The sequence below is a fragment of the Protobothrops mucrosquamatus genome, unplaced genomic scaffold (genome assembly GCF_001527695.2).
Source record: "Protobothrops mucrosquamatus isolate PMUCROS unplaced genomic scaffold, P.Mucros_1.0 scaffold2187, whole genome shotgun sequence".
NCBI classification, from domain to species: domain Eukaryota; kingdom Metazoa; phylum Chordata; class Lepidosauria; order Squamata; family Viperidae; genus Protobothrops; species Protobothrops mucrosquamatus.
In genome coordinates this window covers 306,169-331,036 of record NW_015388280.1, presented here as the reverse complement: position 1 = coordinate 331,036, position 24,868 = coordinate 306,169, and the positions used below count along the sequence as shown (strand labels likewise).

Below are 24,868 nucleotides of genomic sequence, written 5' to 3'. Positions count from 1 at the left end.
TTTCTTCCAAACTCTTAATAAGGCACTTCTTAAAATATGAGCCTTAAAATTTTTATCTACCTTTTTATCATAAATTAAATATGCCTGCCAACCAAATAACAAATCCCATCCTTCAAGAGAGAGTATATTTCTATTTGTTAAATTTAACCAATCACTAATCAGTGTCAAAACCACCGCATCATAATACAATTTTAAGTTCAGGACTTTAAATCCTCCTCGTTCCCGTACATCTTGTATAATCTTAAACTTAACTCTTGGCTTCTTGCCCGCCCAAATAAACTTATTAATACCCTTTTGCCAATCCTCCAAATTAACATCTTTTTTTAAAATAGGAATCATTTGAAACAAAAAAAGAAACTTTGGAAGAATATTCATTTTTACCGCTGAAATTCTCCCCAGCAAAGATAATTGTAATTTTTTCCAGTCATTTAAATCCTTTTGCACCTTTACCCATAAAGTTTCATAATTATTTTTATACAATTTAGTATTAGAAGCTGTAATATAAACTCCCAAATATTTTACCTTTTTAACCATTTCAAAACCTGTGAGCGTAACTAAAATATCTTTATCATTCATAGACATATTTTTTGGTAATATTTTAGTCTTATTGCTATTTACCTTAAAACTAGAAACTTTCCCATATTGTGCAATAATTTCAACCAAATCAATTACCGAATCTATTGGCTGAGTTAATGTTAACATCAAATCATCAGCAAAAGCTCTTAACCTATAATCATTCTTATTAACCTTTATCCCCTTTATTATAGAAGACTCACAATTTTAATTAATAAAATCTCCATTGTTAATACAAATAACAATGGAGATAATGGACATCCCTGTCTAGTTCCTTTTTCAATTTTAAATGCTTCTGTTAACCCCCCATTAACTATAATCTGTGCTGATTGCTGTTGATAAATAGCCTTAAGAGCGGACAAAACATTTTCCCCAAAATTCATTTTCTCTATAACTCGGAACAAAAAACCCCAATCTAATTGATCAAATGCTTTTTCAGCATCCAAAAATATAAAAGCAGCAGGAATTTGATTATTCTTATCCAAATATTCAATTAAATTAATAATTTGTCTTACGTTATATTTCATATATCTTCCAGTTATAAATCCAGATTGGTCACTATGAATCAATTGGCTCAACACTTGCATTAATCTGTTTGCCAATACTTTTGAAAAGATCTTGTAATCTGTATTCAATAAAAATATAGGTCTATAATTCTTAGGTTGAGTCAAATCCTGACCCTCCTTTGGGATTAATGATATAAAAGCAGTTCTCCAAGACGGAGGTACCTCTTCACCTAACAAAATACTATTAAACAATTCCTTTAACGGTTCTATCATTTCATAACATCTTGTAATAAATTGCTGTTAGTCCATCTGTACCAGGAGCCTTACCAACTTTTAATTGCCCCCTTAATCTCCTCAGAAATTATTAAACAATTCATCTTTTCCCTTTGATTACTTGACAATCTAGGAAAATGTGCCTGTTGTAAATAATTGTCTATTTCTTCAAGTTGTATATTTTCAGAAGCATATAACTTAGAATAAAAATCCAGAAAGCTCTTTTTAATCAAATTTTGTTGAGATGTCACTTTACCATTATAATCTATTTTCTCTATAGTTCTTGACTTCTGCTTCTTTCGTAGTTGGTAGGCCAACCATCTTCCAGGTTTATTTGCATTACAAAATGTATTATATTTCATGTACCTTAAACTAGTTGCAGTCTGATCTGCTATTAACATATTAAATTGCTCCNATTGCTCCCTAAGCACAGTTATAGATACTTTTAAATTATTATCCAGTGGATTTGAAATAAAAGCCTTTTCTTTTAATTTAATTTCATCCTCTAACTCTTTTCATTTTTGCATCTGTTTACGCCTATAAACATTGTTCATATAAATCAAAATGCCTCTCATATACGCTTTACTAGCGTCCCAAACCATTGAAATCGAAGTGTCTTTATGCATGTTCAACAAACAAAATTCTTTCAATTGGTCTCTACATTTCTGCACGTTTGTATCATATCTAAATAAGTTTTCATTCAGTCTCCAAGTTCCTCTATTCCCCTCTTCAGTAAATAATTCCATCCATACAGGACTATGATCTGACAATGTCCTAGGAAAGATCTTAATATTCTTCACCCTAGAAAAGAAATCATTAGTAATTAAAAAAAATCAATTCTAGAATAAGATTGATGCCTATCCGGAAAAAAAGTGAAATCTCTTTCTTCCATATTTCTCTCTCGCCAAATGTCTTTTAATTCCAATTCATCCTTCAAATCAAAAAAGGTTTTAGGCAGTATAGAAACGCTTTACAGGAACCTTTCTTGTCTCTTTGTGAATCTAAAACTCCATTCCAGTCTCCCATCATAATAACTGATTTATAATCCAGTTGATTTAATTTCCAATTTATAAAACTGTTTCTGTTGTTGATTTGGAGCACATAATCCAATAATAAGACATTTCTTTCCATTCAATAATATTTCAATAAAAACATATCTTCCTTCTGGATCAAAATCAATTAATTTGGGCAGAAACTCTTTCCTCACATAAATAACTACCCCGCCTCTTTTCTGCGGCACAGGTGCCATAAAATGTATTCCCAACCGTGAATTAATCAAATATTTTTGATCCTTTGCTGTAATATGAGTTTCTTGTAAACATACAGCATCATTTTTATGTTGTTTCAAATAATGAAATATCTTTTTTCTTTTCTGTGGAGAATTCAAGCCATTAACATTCCATGTCAGAAACCTTGCCATCTTTAATGGCAGAGAGCCTCTGGAACTCTCCTTGTAAATCAGCTGTTACTGATCTCTTCGGCCTCACACCTCCCACTGGCTCTGAAATAACTTGCTGCACTGTAGGTACAACTTCCACTTTTGCTGCTCTCTTTCTTTGCGTCTATGAGCTGCACGGGTCATTCTTTGCAACTTCAGATCATCTTTAATTTCCATAAGTTGCTGCTTAGTTTGATCTTGTAGTTTTGTAGCACTTGATGACATAGCTCCCTCAGCCACTTGCTCTTCAAGAATTCCTTCCTTTCTGGTACCTCGTGGAGATGATGATGTACCCACTTTCAAAATTGAGATATAAAAGTCTCTTGCTTTCGAAACCAAGTTGAGCCTGTAGTGTGTTCCCATGTAATTCACAATTATACCAACAGGTATATCCCATCTAAATTGAATTTGTCGCTTTTTCAACTCTTCAACCAGAAAGGCGAAATCCTTCCTTCTTCTAAGTATTTTGGATGGTATCTCCTTTAAAATTATAACATGTTGTGCCATAATTTGAAATCTCTGCTTATAAAAGGCTTGAATAATTTCATTATGGATTGATCTTCTAGAAAAATAGATTACAACATCTCTTGGGAGATTTCTCTGTCTTGCAACCCATGAATTAACTCTGAAAACTTTTTCCATTTCTCTCATAATTTCTTCAGGTTGACAGGACAAAACCAAAGCCAAATCTGCTGCAATCTCTTCCTCCAAATTTTCTTGAGCATTTTCCTTCAATCCCCTTATTCTCAAAGCATATTCCATTTCTCTATATTGTGACATAATAACCTCATTTTGAGTTAAATCCACATTCTCCTCCACTTTTCCCAATCTAAATTCCAGACTTTCAACATGTTCCTCCACTTCATCCACCCGTTCATCTATACGTTCTACATGAACTGCCAAGCCTTGAAGCGCAAACAGTATGTCATCTCTCATCTCTGCATTTTTCTTTTCCAAAAGCTCCTCTGTCTCTATTCTAATCTATCTTACATTGTCCTTCAAAGCATCCTGTAATTGCATTGCATTGTCCTTCAAAGCATCCTGTAATTCTTTCAGTGTAAATACCAGAATTGGGGGAGAAGGCGGAGGAGTCTTAGCTTTGGGCTGCTGTGGTGTTTGAACAGCTGGGGAGGAGATCATGCCTTTCTGAGGAACAGAAGTTCCCGCACGTTTTGAAGCCATTTTTCTTTTCTCTTTCTTCTATCTTCTATTTTAATTTTTCTTTTTCCTCTTTAAAGTATTATAAAGTCTTGTAAAAGCAACAAATACTAAGTGTATAAAAGGAGGCAGAAAGCTTGCCCACCCAATAAGCAACAAAGAAGCAAATCCGTTACAATATTTCTTCTATATCCAAAAAAGTAAAAGTCTCTTATATCTTCTGTCAAAAACGAAAACGCCCTTCCGCAGCCATATTCCTTCTTCTTCTAGTTTAGACAAAAAGTGAAGAAGATACTTATTTGTTTCCTGAGTTAAAGTCACAATTTATTCAAAGTCCAATCCTCCTGGTTAGCTCTGTCTGGTTATAGTTTCTACTCACAGTCTCTTTAAACGGCAGAGGTGGAATCAGCGTCTGGCTTCGTTCGGAGAACAAAGGCAGCCCGAGGAGCGGAGAAAGTCCCACACTCCGGGGGAGTTCACACCTTAGCCCTCACAAAAGAAGAATTATGAGGGCTAGGGAACTCTACCCCTATCTTGGAAGCTCACCCCCCTCTTTGCCCGGGGAGGGGGATTCCGAGCCGTGGAACAGCTGTTGCGCGCTGTTCCTGCAGCTTTGACGCGTCCTCGGGGCAGACGGCTCAAAGAAAAGCCGCCATCGGCACCGCGATCGCCACCGGAAGTCAGGGGGTCAAATTATTCTCCCAAGCACCAGAGGGCAATGGTTGGAAACTGATCAAAGAGAGAAGTAACCTGGAATTAATGAGAAAGTTCCTAACAGGACAATTAACCAGTGGAACAGCTTGCCTTCAGAAATCATGGGTGCTCATCACTGGAAGTTTTTAAGAATAGACTGGACGGTCACTTGTCTGAGATGATATAGGTTCTCCTGCTTGAGCGGAGAGCTGGACTAGAAGACCTCCAAGGTCCCTTCCAGCTCTATTCTGTTCCTTGGTGGCTATATTGCTCAGACTTCTCAGTCTTTGGTTTCAGGCATGTTCCAGTTGGTTGCGTTCCTGCTCCGGCCTGAGGGTGTGCCAGCTCTTCCCAGCCAGTGATCTTGGAGAGTTGGGTCTGTCTCAAGCTTCCAGTCAGCCCACTTGCATTCTAAATTATCCTCCCAGGCCTTTCTTACATTCCAATGCCTTCCTTCCCACCTCCCTTACTGTTGTCTGGTTGCGAGTAGGGCTGCATAGTGAGTCAACCATGACAAATACATTACATAAGTTCAAGTCAGCTGTGGGCCAGGGATGATTGAGTCCAGACCGACATTGAAGAGGTTGAGCTTCTCTAGGCAGATAAGGTAAAAATCCGCTCTTTATCAGAGCTGAATTAGATAAAGTTGCAATAGAGTGGAACAACTCCAATCTCTTTTGAATTGCATAAAATCCAAAGGTCTGATGCTGCCAGCAGCATGTAACAGAGACAAAGGAAAATGTGGAAGTTGCAATTAGAGTTGTAGAACATAGCATAACAAGTTTGGAAGGGACCTTGGAGGTCTTGTAGTCCACATCGCTGCTCAACCAGGAGACCTTATACCATTCCAGACATATGGTTTTCCAGTCTCTTGAAAACTTCCAGCAATGGAGCACCCATAATTTTTGAAGGCAGGCTGTTCCACTGATTAATTGTTTTCACTGTTAGGAAATTTCTCCTTAGTTCTAGGTCGGATCTCTCTTTGATAAGTTTCCAACTGTTACTTGTCCTGCCTTCAAGTTCTTTGTACAGTAGGTTGACACTTGCTTCTTTGTGATAGCCCCTCAAGTACTGGAAGATTGGTATCAATAGCTAGTTTGATCTAGTGGTTAAGGCAACAGACTGGAAAGCAAGAGACTATGACTTCTAGTCTCACTTTAGCCATGAAAAGCCAGCAGGGTGAAAAGCCAGTCAGTCTCTCAATCCAACTCATCTCATAGGGTTGTTGTCATGGGAAAATTAGGAGGAAGAAGATGTGTTGGATATGTTCACTATCTTGAGTTATTTGTAAATATAATAAAGGTGGGAGACAAATAAATAAATCATGTCACCTAGTCCTTCTGTCAGTTAGATTAGATATAACCTAGTTCTGTCAAGCATTCATCATACAGTTTAGCCTCTAGTCCCCTAATAATCTTTTTTTTCTATTCTGTGTTCTTTCAAGGGTCTCAGCATCTTTTTTGTATTATTGTGATCAAAACTGGATACAGTATTCCAAGTGTGGTCTCACCGGTGCAGTTTAAAGGGGCACTATCACTTCACATGATATTGATATTATCCCTCTGTTGATGCAGCTTAAGATCTCATTGGGGTTTTTTTGGAAACTGCAGTACAATGCTGGCTCATACTTAACTAGTGGCCAACTAGAACACCTGGATCCCTCTCATAATTACTACTGTTGAGCCAGATACCTCCTATTCTATACCTGTGCATTTAGTTTTTCTTGCCTAAGTGCCTAACTTAGAAAGAAAAAAAGAAACCAGCATAATTGTACAAGAATCTCACTGATAAACTGAAAGATAAAAATGATAAGTATAAAAATGGAGAGAAGGACATATAATTAAGGCAGAATATCAACAAATAGCCTGAATTTGTGAAGAGGAAGTCAAAAGAGCAAAAACTCAGAATCAAGTAAGACTTGCAACAAATGTCAAAAGTAATAAAGTTTCTTTCAACATATAAAAAGCTAAAAAAAAGTCAATTAAACAACCAGTCCACTGATGGGATAAAATGGCAATAAAATGACAGGCAGTAGAGAGAAAGCAGAGCTGCTTAATTCACTCTTTTCATCTGTCTTCATGCAAAAAGAAAATATAGACCATAATATAACAAAAACATAGCCATACAATTGGAATACAAATTAAAATAGGCAAGAAAATAGTAAGAGAACACCTGTCCATTCTAGAAGAGTTCAAATCACCGAGACCTGATGGATTACATCCCAGAGTTCTAAAGGAGCTGGCAGGCATGATCTCGGAACCATTGAAAAATATATTTCAAAGATCTTGTGGAACTACCAGAGGACTGGGAAAGAGCTAATGTAGTTCCCATCTTCAGAAAATGTAAAGAAAAAAAAAACATCCAGGAAATAATAGACCAATCAGCCTGACATTGGTACCTGGGAAGATCCTGGAAAAGATAATCAAGCAAAAGATCTGTGAACAAATCTTATTTCCTAGAAGCAAGCAAAGTTATAACCAGAAGCAATGGGTTTGTCAGAAACAGATGATGCCAACAGATCCAGGAAATAATAGACCAATCAGCCTGCCATCAGTACCTGGGAATTTCCTGGAAAAGATAATCAAGCAAAAGATCTGTGAACAAATATTATTTCCCAGAAGCAAGCAAAGTTATAACCAGAAGCAATGTGTTTGTCAGAAACAGATGATGCCAAACAAACCTATTTCATTCTTTTGACAAAGTGACAAACTTAGTGGACCAGCAAAATGCAGTGGACATAGTATATTTGGACTTCAGTAAGGCATTTGACAAAGTAGACCACAACCTACTTCTTGGTAAGCTAGAAAAATGTGGGATAGTTAGCATCACCAGCAGATGAATTTGTAACTGGCTGACAAATTGCCTTCAATGTGTAGCCTTTAATGAAACTACATCTAAATGGAGAAAAGTAAGCAGTGGGGTACCCCAAGGCTCCCTATTAGGTCCACTACCCTTCAATATCTTCATAAATACTTTAGATGAGAGAATAGAAGGGGAACTCATCAGAAAGAACAGCCAACACCCCAGATGATAGGCTTAAGATCCAGATGGATCTCGACAGACTTGAACACTTAGCCCTATCCAACAAATTGAATGGAGAAAAGTAAGGTTCTTATAGTTAGACCAAAAAAAAACCAAAACCCAAACGTACAAATACAGATTAAGTAAAACCTGGCTCAAAAACAGTACTTCTGAGAGGAATTTTGGAGTCCTAGTAAATAATCATTTAAATATGAACCAGCAGTGTGCAGCAGCAGCCAAAAAAGCCAATGCACTCCTAGTCTGCATTAACAGTAGGATAGAATCAAGATCACATGAAATACTAGTACTGCTTTACAAAGTCTTATTAAGACCACACCTGGAATACTACATCCAGTTTTGGTCACCACATTATAAAAAAGATATTAAGACTTTGAAAAAAAAAGTGCAAAGAAGAGCAACAAAGATGATTAGGTGCCTGGAGACTAAAACATATGATGAATGGTTGTAGGAATTGGGTATGGCTACTCTAAAGAAGGACCAGGGGTAACATGTAGCAGTGTTCCAATATCTGAAGAGCTGCCAAAAGAAATGGGGGTCAACCTATTTTCCAAAGCATCCAAAGGAAGACAAACAACAGATGGAAGTTAATCAAACAAGAATCCAACCTAGAACTAAGGAAAAATTTCCTGACAGCGAGAACAATCAACCAGTGGAACAGCTTACCTTCAGAAGCTGTGGATGTTCCACCACTGGAGGTTTTTAAAAGAGGAGACTGGACAGCCATTTGTCTGAAATAGTATAAAGTTTCCTGCTTGAGCACAGACTTGGACTAGAAGACCTCAAAGTCCCTTCCAACTCTGATATTCTATGTTTTACCACTAAATTGCATTTTGTTGTATAGTGCCCAGTGTTCAAATCTGTCAAGATCCTTCTGAATCTTGAGTTTATCTTCCAAAGTGTTAGTTATTCCTTCCAGTTTGCCGTCATTTGCAAATTTGATAGGCACCCCTTCTGTCCCTCAACTGGATCATTTGTAAGAATGTTGAAGAGTACTGGGCCTAAGACAGAACCTTAAGGTACCCCAATGCATTCTTTCCTTCATGTAGATGTAGTTTCATTAAGGCAGACCTGGGCATTTTACTGCCCACAGGCCACATTCAGCCTTTTGACTGTTCCTGGGCAGCCCATTGTAGGGATGGTAGCAGGGGAGCAGTGGCCCTCTACCATAGTTCCAGTTTTTCATGTAACTCCTTGGGAAAATTACTTGCCCACCTCTGCATTAAGGACTACATGCTGTGAGGTGGTCAGCCAATTACTAATCTATCTGATGGCGGTACTGTCTATCCACAATGTTCTGTCTTAACCTAGAAGTAAACTATAGTCTACTTTGTCAAATGAAGTCTCAGAAAACTATGTCCACAGCATTTTCCTTTCACTTTGTCAAAGAAGGCAATAAAGTTTCTTTGGTATGATCTGTTTTTAATAAACCCTTGGTAGCTTCTAGTAATTGCCTTGCTTGTTTCTAGGTGCTTGTAAATCAGCTGCTTGATTACTTTTTCCAGGATTTTTCTAGGTATTCATGATTAATGTTAATGTTAATTAACTACAGATGATCTATAGTTTCCTGGATTTACTTTTTTCCTTTTTGAAGATTGGAACCACATCAGCTCTTTTCCGGTCCTCTAGGACTCCAGGTCCCCCTCATAGTTAATGTTTGTGAGCCAGGTTTCACCTGATCAGTACTTGTACCTTTGATTTTCCCTGCCTAGGTGTAAAGCCTTGCTTTTCCCCACATTAAATTTCATAATCAAATCAAATCAGAATAGAACTGGAAGGGGACCTCTTCTAGTCCAGCCGCCTGCTCAAGCAGGAGACCTATACCATTTCAGTTAAGTGGTTGTCCAGTCTCTTCTTAAAAGCCTCTAGTGATGAAGAACCCATAATATCTGAAGGCAAGCTGTTCCACAGGTTAATTGTCCTAATTGTTATGAAGTTGTTATTGGATCGGGCACATTGATCAAGTCTTTCAAGATCTTTTTGGATCCTGAACTTGTCTTCTGGGATGTTGGCTATTTCTGCCAGCTTAGTGTAATCTGAAAATTTGATTAGTTCTCCTTCTATTCCCTCATCTTAAGTCATTTATGAAGATATTGAAGAGTACTGGGCCTAAGACGGAACCTTGTGGTTCACTTTCCTTCATGTAGACATAATACCATTAAAGAGTACTTACTGAGTACGGTTTGTCAGCCAGTTACGAATCCATCTAGTGGTGAAGCTGTCTATCCCACATTTTTCTAGTTTAACAAAATGTAGGTTGTGGTCTGCTTTGTCAAATGCCTTGCTGAAATCTACTGTAAGTATACTATGTCCACAGCATTTTGTCGGTCTACTAATTTAGTTACTTTGTCTTGAATGAAATAAGTTTGGTTTGGCATGATCTGTGTTTAACAAACCCGTACTGTCTACTAGTTATAATTTTATTTATTTCTAGATGTTCTATAGATCTGGGGTTATTTTCCCCCCAGTATCTTCCCAAGTATTGATGTTAGGTTGATGTTAGGTAGTTTCCTGGGTCTGTCTTTTTTCCCCCTTTTTTGAAGATGGGAACCACATCAGCTCTTTTCCAATCCTCAGCTAATTCCCTGGTGTCCAGGATTTTTCAAAGATATGGTACAATGGTTCTGAGATAACATCTGCCAGTTTCTTCAGAACTCTGGGATGTAATCCACCAGGTCCTGGTGATTTATATTCCTCAAGATCAGACAGGTGTTCTCTTACCATTTTTTGCTTATTTTAATTTTTATTTCTAGTCTGTCTTTTACAGTTATGATTTTGGTAGGCTGGGCTATAGTTTCTTTTTGTGTGAAGACTGATGCAAAGAATGAGTTAAGCGGCTCTGCTTTCTCCCTACTGCCTGTTACTTCCTTGCCATCTTCTCTCTTTAGTGGACCAACTGTTTCCTTGACTTCTTTCTTGTTATTTATATGTTGAAAGAAACTTTTTTTATTATCATTGACTTTTGTTGCAAGTGTCTTTGTTCATTCTGAGCCTTTGCTTTCCTGACTTCATCTTTGCAGATTTGGGCTATCAGCTGATACTCAGCCTTAGTTATGTATCCCTCTTTACATTTTTTGTACTTGTCCTTTTTGTCTTTCAGTTTGTCTGAGAAATCTTTGTGCAACCATGCTGGTTTCTTCTTGCATTTCTTGCTTTTCTTTTTCAGTGGTATTGTGTTGGACTGGGCTTTTGTGATCATATTTTTCATAGTTTCCCAAGCTTCTTGAGTTGTTTTTCCCTTTAAAATGTTTATCCATGAAATTTTGCTTAAACTCTCTCTGAGTTTGTTAAAATCAGCTATTTTAAAGTTTAAGACACTGGTTGAATTATAGTCTATTGTTTGTGTTTGCATTATATTGAATTCTAGTATGACGTGGTCACTCTCAGCCAAGGTTCCAGCAACTTCAACTCCCTCTATCACTTCTTTTTTATTAGTAAGAATTAGGTCCAGTATAGCTTTTCCTCTAATTCCCTCCTCTACCTTTTGGGTGACAAAGTTGTCAATTAAGTTGGTTAGGAATCCGTTCGATCTCCCACTTGCTGCAGAGTTTGTCTCCCAGTTGATATCAGGGTAGTTAAAGTCTCTCATTACTATTGTGGTATGTTTCCTACATACATTTGTTAACTGATTAGCAAAGAATTCATCTATTTCTTCTACTTGGTTGAATGGCCTGTAGTATATGCCTATAGCAATGTCATTTTTTCCCCTTTTATATTGACCCATATGGATTCTACGAGGTTTTCATCCTTGCTTTTGTGGATTTCTGTAGAGATGTAGCAATCTTTTACATGTAATGCAACTCCGCCTCCTCTTTTGTTAAATCTGTTTCTTTTAAATAGTTTGTATCCTTCCATCAGTTCATTCCAGTCACGAGTTTCATCCCACCAAGTTTCAGTAATGGCAACTATATCATATCTGCCTTCATGTACTAATACCTCAAGTTTACCCTGTTTGTTCCCTAAACTTTGAGCATTAGTGTCTAGGCATTTGAGTCCTTTATGGGTCTTGGGTATGTTTCTTATATCTCCTACTTTGTAACTGGGATTTCCATCCTTTCCATCACTCTCTACTTCATTATGGTGTTTTTTTTAATTTCTTCTTTCTCTTTACTCCCTACCTCCTTCTCTGATTGGTTATCTTGTGGTTTTTGCTTGGAATAAGTTTTGTGTTTTTTTTATAAATGTTTATTAATTTTCTATTTTCACAATCAAGTGACCAATACACAATGTGATGAATGAGTCCATTAGTGATTCCGTGGTACATATAAGCTTCTTCAAACTAAGTCCAATATTACACCCTCCAGTACATGTACTCTTCTTCTGGAAATAACCATTTTTCCACACTAAGCAAATACAATTCTTATTGTTGTTAGTAAATATACAATTGTATATCAAAATTTGTTACATTTTTCTAATAGTGTCGATAATATCAATTTAGAATATCTTTTCTAACCAAAGCATATCTTAATTGCATTTGCACTCAATTTCCATTTATTTAGTCCATATCCTGTTTTTGCTTTTTTCAATTTTAATTTGCCATCCATGTTCAAAGTATCCCAATCATTTATAATTTCAGAACAAGTTATATTTGGGTAACCAAAAGCTTCCCTTATTCAAAGTTCTTAGCATATTCTTATTTCCCTTTTAATCCTATCTATCTAATTATAATAATACTATTTCTAAAAATCTATTCTTAACCATATTCAAACATCTAATTAGTAATCTAGCATCCCCTCTAATAGGTCAAAGCTTCTGTTTCCTTCAATCTTACTCTGGCTTTCTTCCTTTGCCAACTAACTTTCCAAGTCAGTGCATTTGGATCATCAAATAATTCTTCCTCTATTTTTGTATATATTATTTGGAACAAGAAAAACAATTTAATTAAAGTATTTTTTGGAAGAACTAGCCCATTGATATTCATTAAACAGCCTCCCTTCTTCTCCAGTTCCCCACAATTCTGTTAACAGCTTTATCTTCCATTCCATCAGTTCTCCTTCGTTATTCTCCAGTATGTTCTGAAACCTTGGTTTGTAAAATGTCTTTTCAGTTTCCAATATTATTGTTGTGTCTTCTAAGTTTTCATTTATCTGTCTGGTCGTTAGCTTCTTCCTTTGGATCCTCAATGTTTGTGTCATCATTCTCTAGTTTTCCTTCTATTTTCTGGGTTGCTGGTTCCTTCTCTGTAATTGTTTTCTCAGTTTGTAGATCTAAATTAGAAAATTGTTCTTTTGTCTCCTTTGTGTTATTTTTAACCTGATCACAAGCTAAAGCAATTGTTTCTTGTATTGATTTCAACATGGAGAGAATTTCTTTCTGTGATTCATCAGTATTTTCTTGGTGATATGGCAAACTAAGACTACTGGGAACAGATGTTAAGGATGGTTTTTTACTATTTAGAGCTAAGTATGGAACATCCATTTTATTTTAATTTTTTGTAAGTAGCCTTATAAATTTATCCAACCAACTAGCCGTTTCTAAATCTCCCCTAAGCAGATATAAGTAAAATTCAAATTTTTCTGTCCAATGAGAAATATATCCTTTTTGTCCAGGGAGAAAAAAGAACCATTAAAGATTATTTAACAATCAAGATTTATAATCCAAAGTGTTCCATATGTTTCTTCTACAGGAAAATAGTTCCACAATACACTTCTGAAAGTCAGTATTTGTGTTCATAATTCAGACAGGCCAATTTTAAAGTAATATTGTCATCTCTGCCACATAGCAGCCCCCAAGTCTGTTCCTTTTTTCTCAGCTGCAATTCTCAATAGTAAAAGCTTCCAAGGCCAGCCAATTATCTAATTCTGGGCTTCGAGCCATGTTTCTTTTAGGCATAAGTAATTCACCACGAGATGTCATCAACGCCGGTTTTCAGTTTTTAAATCTAAAACTTGTAAACTTTTCAAGTCTTTTTTTTTTTTAAAAAAAGTCTTAAAAACACTTTTAGTCCACAAATTTCCAAGCCGTATGTATATATTAATTCCAAATTAGTCTTACAGGTTTCTCCATTTTCCCCACGTAATTTAATTCGCTGCTTTTCTTTTCTGAAGGAATGGGGCGGAAATACCCTTTTCCTCTCTCATCGGGGAGAGTGCTTTGGGCAGATTTTTAGGAAGAAGTCTTCAAATCATAAAGAGAGGATCAGGTCTCACCCAGTATTATCTACGTTGCTGTAAGATTGCTCGATAGTGCTTGTTGTCTTGTATTGTCAGCAGCTTTGAACTGGCTACACTAATGTGGCCAGTCTTTCCCCCGCCGGTTTGGAGGGCTTCCTCAGATCAAATGGGAGGGCTCCTGCCCCCCCCCCGTGATCAACAAAGATCCCCTCCTTGCTTGCCGCCTCTATGGGGGGGGACTTTCGATTCTTTCCAGGGTCCCCCAGCAGGCGAGGACCCTGCATCTGCATTGCCACGACATCAAAACTGGACTGGAATAATTTTCTAAAGGTCATGAAGATTGGCCCCCCTCCCCCCTCAATTTTAGTTTAAAGCCCTTTTCATAAACTGAAGCCTTCTCTGATAAACTGAAAGAAAAAAAAGGATTAAGTATAAAAAATGGGGAAAGGGACACATAACTAAGGCAGAATACCTGTCATGGTTCCAACAAACAGAGACAAATAAAGCAGAACTCCGAGGCTTGCAAGTTCCTCAAAGAACATGTTTATTGATACAAAGCATCGGCACATCAAAAGTGAAACCAAGTCTGAATAGACACGTAACAATCCTCAATACTTAAGAAATCCCACCTCTAAAGCTAGGCTAGCAACTACGTTTCCCAATACAACTTCTTGGGCTTTTCATGAAACACGCAGCCTGCAGTCCTGGGAGCAGCCAATGACCTTGGTTCCCATGGGAGAAAGTCTGTTTTGTCTAGCGAAGCACCTAGTAAACCCCCCTCCCTCCATGCTATGTGTCAACCAAAAATGAGTAGGGAAAATGGCTGCAGCCACGCTCATTTTCAAAGTTGACAGTCGGCTCCTCTTAAGAAAGAAAACATCTCCTGCAGGGGAAACAAAAGTCAGGTTAGGTATCCTCTCGCGGCTTGTGAGGGTATTTATCATAAAGCTTTTTTTATCAATCTATCTGCCTTCACATTTGCATATTTCACTCATGTAGCCTCTGAAAGGGAGTAACCTTTCCACTGGACAAGGTATTGTAACTTTCCCTTGTACAGCTTAGAATCGAGAATACGTTTTATCTCATAATGCGTCTCTCCCTCTACCGCCATTGGACCAGGCGGCTCTTTTGGAATAGGTCTTAAAGTGGATTCTGACACAGGTTTCAAAAGACTGCAATGAAACACTGGGTGAATTTTCCCCAACAATCGTGGAAGTTTTAACTCCACTGTCACAGGGTTTATGATCCTGATAATGGGGAAAGGACCAAGGAATTTTGGACCCAATTTTTTGCTGGGCAACTTTAACCGTAGATATTTCGTTGAAAAATAAACTTAATTGTCCAACATAAAAAGGGTTTTGAGGGGAACATCATTTGTCTGCTTGCTCCTTGTAAACCTTGGTAGCTTTGGTCAATGTCTTCTTCACCTTCACCCAACCCCCCCCCCAGAAAGATGTCCAAAGTCTGGGAAGTAGGAGGCTCCTGTGGGAACTCAGGCATGGGCACAAAATCTTGACCCATCACTATTTTGAATTGGGCGAGACCAGTGCTACTGTGCACAGTATTATTGTAGGCTATCTCTGCAAAAGGTAAAAGGTCAGCCCAATTAGGTTGCTGGTAATTTACATAACATCTGAGGTACTGTTCCACCATTGTGTTAGCTTTCTCAGCAGCTCCATTATTATTCGGATGAAAAGCAGATGAAAGCCCCTGGGAGGAACCAAGCAGTTTAACAAACTCCCTCTAGAACTTTGAAGTAAACTGGACCCCTCTGTCAGAAATAATCCTCTTTGGGGCACCATGGAGTCGGTATATGTGCTTCAAAAACAGTTTGATTAGCTTCTGGGTAGAGGGAAGTCCTGAGCAAGTGATGAAATGCATCTGTTTGGAAAATAGATCGATCACAGTCCATATCACAGTGTTTCCCATACTCTCAGGTAATTCTACTATAAAATACATAGCTATCTCCTTCCAAGGCTGAGAGGGGTCGGCCACTTGCTGCAATAAACCTGGTGGTTTTTCAGGATGCTTCTTCATGGTAGCACAAGTGGCACAACTTTTTACATAACTCTCAATGCCCTTGTCATTCTTGGCCACCAGAACTGCCTGTGCACTAGATGCAATGTTTTTAAAACTCCAAAGTGACCCGCTTGCTTAGCATCATGACTCCATTGCAACACTGAGTCTGAGGCCTTCAGGGAGGTATAACTTAGAATCTTTCCAAACTAATCCCCCCCCTTAAAGTCAATATAGATTTGTTATCTTTAAACCAGGCATCAGTCTCTGATTTCTCCTTCAATTCCTTTAGCGATCGATCGTCAGGACCAGCAGGGGGTGTCTGTGTGTGCAATCTGGTTGTTATTTGGGAAGCGGATTGTGGCAGAGGAATAATGGAGTTAATTACTTACTCTCGGTTTCTCTTGATTTGGGCATTCTAGACAAGGCATCACCCAAAAAGTTCTTGCCTCCAGGAAAATATTTTAAAGTGAAATTAAAACGGTTGAAGTATTTAGCCCAGTGGTGGCAAACCTATGGCATGGGTGCCAGAGGTGGCACTCAGAGCCCTCAGGGCACTCGCGCTGTCGCCCCAGTCCTAGACCTTCAGCTGGGTTTTATAAAACCTTTTCGCTTTAGGCCTCTGCCACCGTGTGCAAAAAAACACAAAGTTCAATCAGTCAATTTCAACTTTTCGCAGAAAAAAAAAGATCTTGCAAAGTTGGAATTGATTGATTGAACTTTTTAGTCCCATCCAGTCTGCCGTTACCACCGCAGCCACGCTCACCCAATGGGCCACACCCACCCGGCACCCAACGATGCATAAGTGGGTTTTGGGTTGCAGTTTGGGCACTCAGTCTCTAAAAGGTTCGCCATCACTGATTTAGCCCATCGAACTTGCTTGGGGGATAATTTTGGGGGGGTCTTGAGAGCTTCCAAATTTTTGTGATCAGTCCATACCTCAAGAGATATTTCCCCCCCTCCAAGAAATGACACCATGTCAGCAAAGCCCAACGAACTGCAAAAGCCTCTTTCTCCCAAATCACCCACCTCCTCTCGGTTTCAGTTAATTTCCAGGAAGTGTAAGTGCAAGGTTGTAACTCTCCTCTGTGATTTTTTTTGTAAAAGAACAGCACCCATCGCCACATCGCTTGCATCAGCTTGAATGATGAATTGTTGTCCGGGGTCAGGGTGTTTAAGGATTGGTTCAGCTGCAAACAGTCACTTTAATTTTTCGAAAGCTGCCTGGCACTCTAATGACCATTGCAGTGGCTGACAAGGTTGGGGTCCCCCCCCCCTTTGCCTGTTTTGAGTAAATCTGTAATTGGCATGGCTATCACTCTGAAAGGGGGAATAAATTGATGATAAAAGTTGGCAAAAGTTGCAATCTAGCCCGTTTGAAGTAATTGACCAGTGACTATTCAGGCTACTGCCCCAACCAGTTAGCAACTCTCCTGAATTCACAGAGGTACTTCTTTGCGGGGTGACCTCTTTGCCTCAGGCAGTGGATTTCTTTCTCGGCCATCAAGACTCGGGATTCATCTTCAAACTGACCCCTCAGTTGCTCCATGAATAGATTAATGTCGTGCAATTCAGGAGACCCCTCATCATGGAGGTTGGTCACCCAATCAGCCGCTTCCCCCAATAAATTTGCCGCTACCGCATTCACCATCATAGCCCCATCCAAGTAGGCATAAGCGTAGCAATCCAAATGAGCCCACACCTGGTTTAGGAAGAAGGTCAACTTCTCAATATCCACATTGAAGGTGGGTTTGATGGGAGGCAGCTCGAATCTTGGCAGGGCCACCTGCACCTGCTACTGAGCTTGAGCAGCTTACTGGTCCTGGAGACGTTGCCGAACCAATCTCTGAACTTCTCTTCAGCATTGGCATCCTGAGGCCATGGCAACGGGCTTGGCTGGAATACAGGGCTCGGTATCGCAGCTGGTTGGGGGTGGTCAAAGTAGCACAGGCTCTGGCAGTTGGGCTGGAACTCCGGCGAGAGGGAGGTTGAGATGGGTAGTTTTGGGCATTTTTCCCCACGGCACCCACCTCCTGGGCAACAGGAATCGTATCTTTTACCTCCAGCTGGCCGAACTTCTCCTTCAGCTGTTTCAGCAAGGGGCTGTGGACTGCTGACTGAAATCTTCACTCTCCAGAGTGGTCCCCATCCCATTGAGTCCTTTCCTTTCTTTCTGTCCACAGATGAAGAACCCTGGGACGGCAGCAATAAAAGCTCCTCTCCAGCGGTTACAGGAGTGCTCCTGCATTGAGGGGAAGCCTCGGCTTGGAAGAGGTCCACTAAGGCTGTAGTCCTTCCTGCAGTACCAGTTTCCCAGGCTGGATCAAACTGGTTTTCGGCTGAGCCCCTGCCAGTGACATCTTCTCAATGGCTGGAGTGCCAGCCTGTGCTCCAACAGCCTGAGTCCTGTTGCCTCTAGCAACGGTTTCAACTTTCTCCTCTATCTTGAGTCTTCACCGAGTCTTTATTGCTCTCCCAAAAGTGAGTGGGTAGCACTCCGGGGCCCAGCACTCCGAAAAACCAAGTTTTTAGGTGGCTTGGTTGAATGTCATGGGTCCAACAGACAGAGACAAATAAAGCAGAATTCCGAGGCTTACAAGTTCCTCAAAGAACATGTTTATTGATACAAAGTATCGGCATGTCAAAAGTGAAACCAAGTCTGAATAGACACGTAACAATCCCCAATACAAAGTTAAGAAATCCCACTCCTAAAGCTATGCAAGCTACTATGTTCCCCAATACAACTTCTTGGCGGGCTTTTCACAAAACACCCAGCCTGCAGTCCCAGAGCAGCCGCTGACCTTGGTTCCCATGGAAGAAAGTCTGTTTTGTCTAGCGAAGCACTTGGTAAATTCCCCTCCCTCCATGCTATGTGTCAACCGAAAATGAGTAGGGAAAATGGCTGCAGCCATGCTCCTTTTCAAAGTTGACAATACCAACAAATCGGCTGAATTTGCAGATGAATTCAGGAAAGTTAAGGCTCAGAATGAAGTAAGACTTGCAACAAATGTCAATAATAATACTAATAATACTACTAATAATAATATTTCTTTGAATATGTAAAAAACAAGGAAACAGTCAAGAAAACAGTCTACTAATGAGAGAAGATAGCAAGGAAGTAATGGGCAGTAGAGAAAAAGCACAGCTGCTTAATTCATTCTTTGCATCTGTCTTCATGCAAAAAGAAAAAAAAATAGCCTGATTTACTAAAAGCAAAGCCATAAAAGAAGACTAGGAATACAAATTAAAATAAACAAAAAAATGGTAAGAGAACATCTGTCCACTCTAGACAAGTTCAAATCACCAGGACCTGATGAATTACATCCCAGAGTTCTAATAGAGCTGGCAGATGTGATCTCGGAACCATTGAACCACATCTTTCAAAGATCCTGGCACACCAGGGAAATACCAGAGGACTGGAAAAGAGCTGATATGGTTCCCATCTTGAAAAAGTGAAAAAAAGGAGTTACAGATGAAGAGTATTTTTATGTTTTATATTTATTTACTTATTTAACCATCAAATCTATGTGGCCGCCCATCTTACAAGAAGAGACTTCTTTGTTTAGCTGCTGTGAAAGTAAGATTGAATCAGGCAGTGACTAGAATTTAGGCTGAAGTCATCATGCTTAAAAAAGGAAACACCACCAGAAAAGGCAAACGAAGTAAAGGAAAATGATATCTCTGCACTAATACTGATCAGCAAGAGGGAAGGAGGACAATCTATTAGTAACTGATTTGCATTGGTGTGATCGGCATCTATCTCCCACCGTGAACGGTGGCACCGGTGTGATGAGCCATGGGGTCTGCTGCCATGAGCAGTGGCACTGGCACGATGTGCCACGTGGCCTGCCGTGAACGGTGGCACCAGCACGATGATCCGTGCAGTCTGCAGCTCTGAGCAGTGGCACCAGCACGATGTGCCCTGCAGCCTGCTGCCGCAAACAGTGGTACTGGCGTAATGAGCCATGTGGTCTGCTGCCGTGAGCGGCAGCACCGGCATGATGCACCATGCAGCTTCCTGCCACGGGCGGCAGCACAGGTGCAATGAGCCATGCGGCTTCCTGCTACGAGCGGCAGCACCAGCATGACGCAATGCGTGGCCTCCGAGTGGTGGCACTGGTGTGATGAGCGATGCAGTCTACTGCCATGAGCGGCAGTACCGGTGTGATGCGCCATGCAGCTTCCAGCCACGGGTGGCAGCACAGGTGCAATGAGCCATGCGGCTTCCTGCTACGAGCGGCAGCACCAGCATGACGCAATGCGTGGCCTCCGAGTGGTGGCACTGGTGTGATGAGCGATGCAGTCTACTGCCATGAGCGGCAGTACCGGTGTGATGCGCCATGCAGCTTCCAGCCACCCGTGGCAGTATAGGTGCAACGAGCTATGCGGCCTCCTGCCACGAGCGACGGCACCAGCATGATGCAGTGTGTGGCTTCCGAGTGGTGGCACTGGCGTGATGAGCCATGTGATCTGCCACGAGCGGCAGCACTGGCGCGATGCGCCATGCAGCTTCCTGCCACAGGTGGCAGTATAGGCACAACGAGCCATGTGGTCTCCTGCCACGAGCAGCGGCACCAGCATGACGCGATGCATGGCCTCCTGCGAGCAGTGGCAGTGGCACATGGCCTCCTGCTGTGAGTACCGGCACAATGCATCATGTGGCATCTGGACGCAAGTGGCTGCAGAACTCGGGCAGCAGCATGACAGGTGTCGGGTTGTGGAAAGCCTGGCTGCAGCAGTCCTAAAGGAAATGGGTGCGGGGCCCATAGGGCAGCTCCACCCCTGCTGTAGCTTGATTTTTACGCATTCGCCTCACCCCAAACCTAGGGCTTACTTTGGGGATAGGGCTTATATTAGGTGCACATGTAAAAATCAAGCTAGGGCTTATTTTCCGGAAAGGTCTTATTTTGGGGAAAACACAGTCCGTCACCGGGGCCAGAGGTTTTGTCTTCTGAGTTTTCAGACTCGTGTTGGAGCCCATCTTCAGGAAACTTCTCTCTAGCAGAGTGTTTGCTGTTCTGTGTGTGGTATTTATAGTGGTTATAAATGTGGTGTTTTAGATGTTGATTTGGTTATATTGATGGCTGGCTAAGTCTTTAGCTGTCATTTGTGTTGCCCAGCCCTCGCCTTCTAAGTACTTGATAGGCTGGTGGTAAATCAGCACTCTGACTGAACTGAAGAAGGTTCTTGGATGAGAAGTGAAACATCTTCAAGGAAAAAACAAAATCCAGTTGCCTTTTGAAAAAGTACCTTTGAGGCAGGGAAGAGAGAAAATCTGAACTCAATCTCTTCCATTAGTTTTATTTGGAGAGAAGATTTCAGGAATCAAAAGATAGGAGGTATTTTTATTGTGGCCCACCATGGCCTCTTAAGAAACAGTACAGACTTAATTTTCTGTAGCGCTTTAGGCTTTATGCTGTAAAAAGACAAAAGCCTCCTTTAAAATGGGGGGGGGGATTATTTCTTGCAATAGAGATTTGAAGACTGGCTTGAAGATGTCCCCCCAGAAGTATAGAGGAACAGCATATAAACAGTGGAGGAAAAATGAAAGTGAGAAGGTTATCTAAATGCTTTTTGTATAATTTTTGTATAATTTTTCCCTTTCATTTAAAAGAAAATCTTTCGTTACCGTATCACATTAAAGAAGAACAATTTTAAATATTTACAAAATGTTGATTGCAACTGTCAATTATCAATGGGTAGTGTGTTTATATTATTGATCTAAGCATGAGTTCTAATTCTGCCTGAGGCACAAAGTCAACTGTATAACTTGGACCAGTCCCTCAGCCATGGAGAGCAGGTAATGGCAATCAACTTCTGAAAAAAGTTGCCAAGAAAAGGGCAGGGGAGTCAAAATTAACTTGAAAGAACACATTTTCTGTGTGTATTTAACATACTTTGTAGTTTCTTCATTTTGCCTGAGAAATCCATAAAGATTTTAACATGTTACTATTACATGTTTTTGCAATTTAGTAATATGTTCATATTGTGCACAATTTTTTACATGGGAAAAGCTACACAAAACAGTTCCAAAAATTAGAGGGATCTTACCATCTGGTAGATTATGCATTGGTTCAGTTTCTACTTGCTACTGAGCAAATATGAAATACATAATATTAGAATCCACTATACTGTACTTTTGCTTATTGTAAATTTTTAATCAGCCTCTCTCGCTTAACATATATGGTCAAACAGTAGTAGAAGACAGCATATTTGTTCTTAGTTATTTCTTCAGGAGGTCACAGCAAAGATGTAAATTCTTCAAACTACAATACAAAAACTCAGTTGCACTTTATATCATCCCAAGTTTATATTGATAAGAGAAAGAAAAGAAACTTTTCCCAGTTGTCTACCTATAACATTAGTCTGTGGAATCTACCTTTTATTCTGGTACAGAGGACATATAAAGGGACAATAAAGGAATTTAGATTTTGGAAATGTATTTTGAAAATCAGAATTGAGAGAGTCTTCAGTCTCTCCACACAAAAATGATATTTCTCTCATTTTGCATGCAACAATGTAAACATAACTACTTTATTTGTTGCTGTTAAATAATTATTTCAGAAACTTTCTGATTTATAATTTTTATGGTAATATAACTTTTTTGTTAATTTGAGAGGTGGCTAATTTGCTTGAGTCAGTGCGTGATATATTTTTCAAATTTCAGCATCTTGCAGTCTTTTGTTTTCCACATTGGGAACCATTGTCTGAACTTCAGTCTCCCAGAAACTGTGTTGAGGATAAATGCTGGCTAGAACATTAAAATTGAAACTAAAAATGGGAAATGATAGAAATAATAAAATGGTCTCTCTTATAAGGTTAACACAGAACTGAAATAATAGTGTGGTATAAATCATCTTTAAAAATCTTTAAGAGAGGATGGAGTTTGCATGAATGAATTCTAAGCTAGAATACATGAGATAGAGTAGTTATGTTTACATTGTTGCATGTAAAATTTAGATACTCTGATCAAATGATGTTTCTTTGACTCTCTGAATGGATGGAAGCAGCATAACCACTGCAGAGTAAACATGATGTCTTTCTGCAAATGAGTCTGTAAGACTTTCATATAGGATCTTTCACATTAGAAAGGCCAATAGGCACTTTATCCAAGATGTAGCTTAATGAGTGAGAGGGGATTGTATTGGCATTGTTGCAGGTGATTGAGTGAATGTGTTTGTGTCTGCCTTTCAGGTACACAGGTACAACTCCTTCACCACCTCCAGGTTCACACTATACATCACCTTCAGAGAACATGTGGAATACAGGTGGCACCTACAACATGAACACAGGGATGGCCGTTACTGGTACTGTATTCTTGCTTCTCACTTCTAGGCTAAGATACTGTTTTACATCCCACTTGTTTATTTTGGGACTAGAACATGAGCAATCAGGATATCAATATGATCCTGAAAGCCACAAGACTTCAACTTTGGCATCTTTCCATAAAGTAAAAGGATGGCCTCTTCCGGTTTGCCGCCACAGCCGCCACAGATGCTGGAAGGTGAGCTCCGTCTTCCACATCCGATTTTGCACTGCTGGAGGACCCTGGAAAGGGTCGAAAGTCGCCCTTTAGGGGCGACAAGCAAGGAGGGGACCCCGGCTTGATCGCGGGAGGGTGGTAGCCCTTCTGCTCAATCCAGTGCAGCCCTCCAAACTGGCGGATGAAAGACCAGCCATAGAAATATGGCCGGTCAGTAGGCTGCAGACAGCCAAAGTCAAAGTTAACACCAGGTGTAAGGACCCACCCCACTTTGCATCTTAAGAAGACAGAAGTCCTGGAATATTTCTTCCAACAGGCATCTTTATTAAGAGAAAGCTGGATGCAGGCGTTCTAGACAGGACTTGGGTCCAAGCTCTCCCATTCAAGGTTTTAAGGGATCCCCCANCATTGCCGGGAGGAGACTTCAGAAAGGATTACATGAAAGCTAATGACCCCCATTGTTATTGTTAGTCCGTTTGGTGATATCCACATCCAGTCCCTTTGAAGTAGGCTGAAGGAAGTGAGGGCCATAAAGCCCCTTTGTTCACCCCCTTCCCTTCATCGTATGACAGAATCCAGAGCAGGCAGAAATGCGGTTTTTCATAGTTGATAACTAGAGATGGAATATATTTGGATTCTGACATCCTGCCCCCTTAAAAATAAGAGACATCTACCTGAAAGAAAACAAAACAGGTATAAAAGTTAGTCAGGCTTGTTAGGATACTCTGTGTGAAACTTCTTTAATAGCTTCGGGGCTCTGACATGACGTTTATGGACCCACTCGTTTTGCGAGGCAGGGAGGTGTTTCCATGCAACTAGGTACTGAGTCGCTCCATGATATCTCCTAGAATCTAAGATTTCCTTTATCTCAAAGTGTTGTTCGCCCTCTACCATGATTGGAGGTGGTGGTCGGGGGATTTTAGGCCGTAATGATGACTGATGCTCTCTTTTCAGCAAGCTGCAATGAAAAATTGGGTGTATTTGCCTGAGATTTTTTGGTAATTCTAATTCTACTGTTACTGGGTTTATGATTCTTTTAATTGGAAAAGGCCCTATATATTTTGGTACCAGTTTTTTACAGGGTTGTAGGGACTTCAGGTATTTTGTAGATAAGTACACCATTTCTCCTATAATGAATGGTGTAGGCTCCATCCTTTTTTTATCGGCTTGTGCTTTGTATGCCCGCCTAGCTTCATCTAGTGCTTTTCTAACTATTGGCCAGGTGCTTTGTAATTGTTCCATCCATTCTTTCAGTGATGGGATTGTTGGTTCCTTTGGGGTTAATTCTGGCATGGGGTTGAAACTTTGACCGTTGGCTATTTGAAAAGGAGTGTAACCTGTGCTGGAGTGGACTGCATTATTGTAGGCAACTTCTGTGAAAGGTAGTAGGTCCGTCCACGTTTTCTGCTGATAATCAATAAAACATCTTAAATATTGCTCAAGTACTGAGTGACACCGTTCTGTTTGTCCATCCCCCTGTGGATGATGGCTAGATGTCAGTCCCTGAGTGGTTCCTAAGAGGGATAAAAATTCCTTCCAAAATGCAGACGTAAATTGCACTCCCCTATCAGAGATG

The 24,868-nt window shown here is 40.1% G+C and overlaps 1 protein-coding gene across 2 annotated transcripts in view; it reads left to right on the top strand.

Annotated features, from left to right (window-relative positions):
• CARM1 (coactivator associated arginine methyltransferase 1) overlaps positions 1–24,868 on the top strand; it is a 157,600-nt gene that overhangs the window by 111,966 nt on the left and 20,766 nt on the right. For both annotated transcript variants that reach the window (XM_029285753.1, XM_015824297.1), the window contains exon 13: positions 23,004–23,116. In XM_029285753.1, coding sequence (XP_029141586.1) covers positions 23,004–23,116 — 113 coding nt within the window. The remainder of the gene's footprint in view (positions 1–23,003; positions 23,117–24,868) is intronic.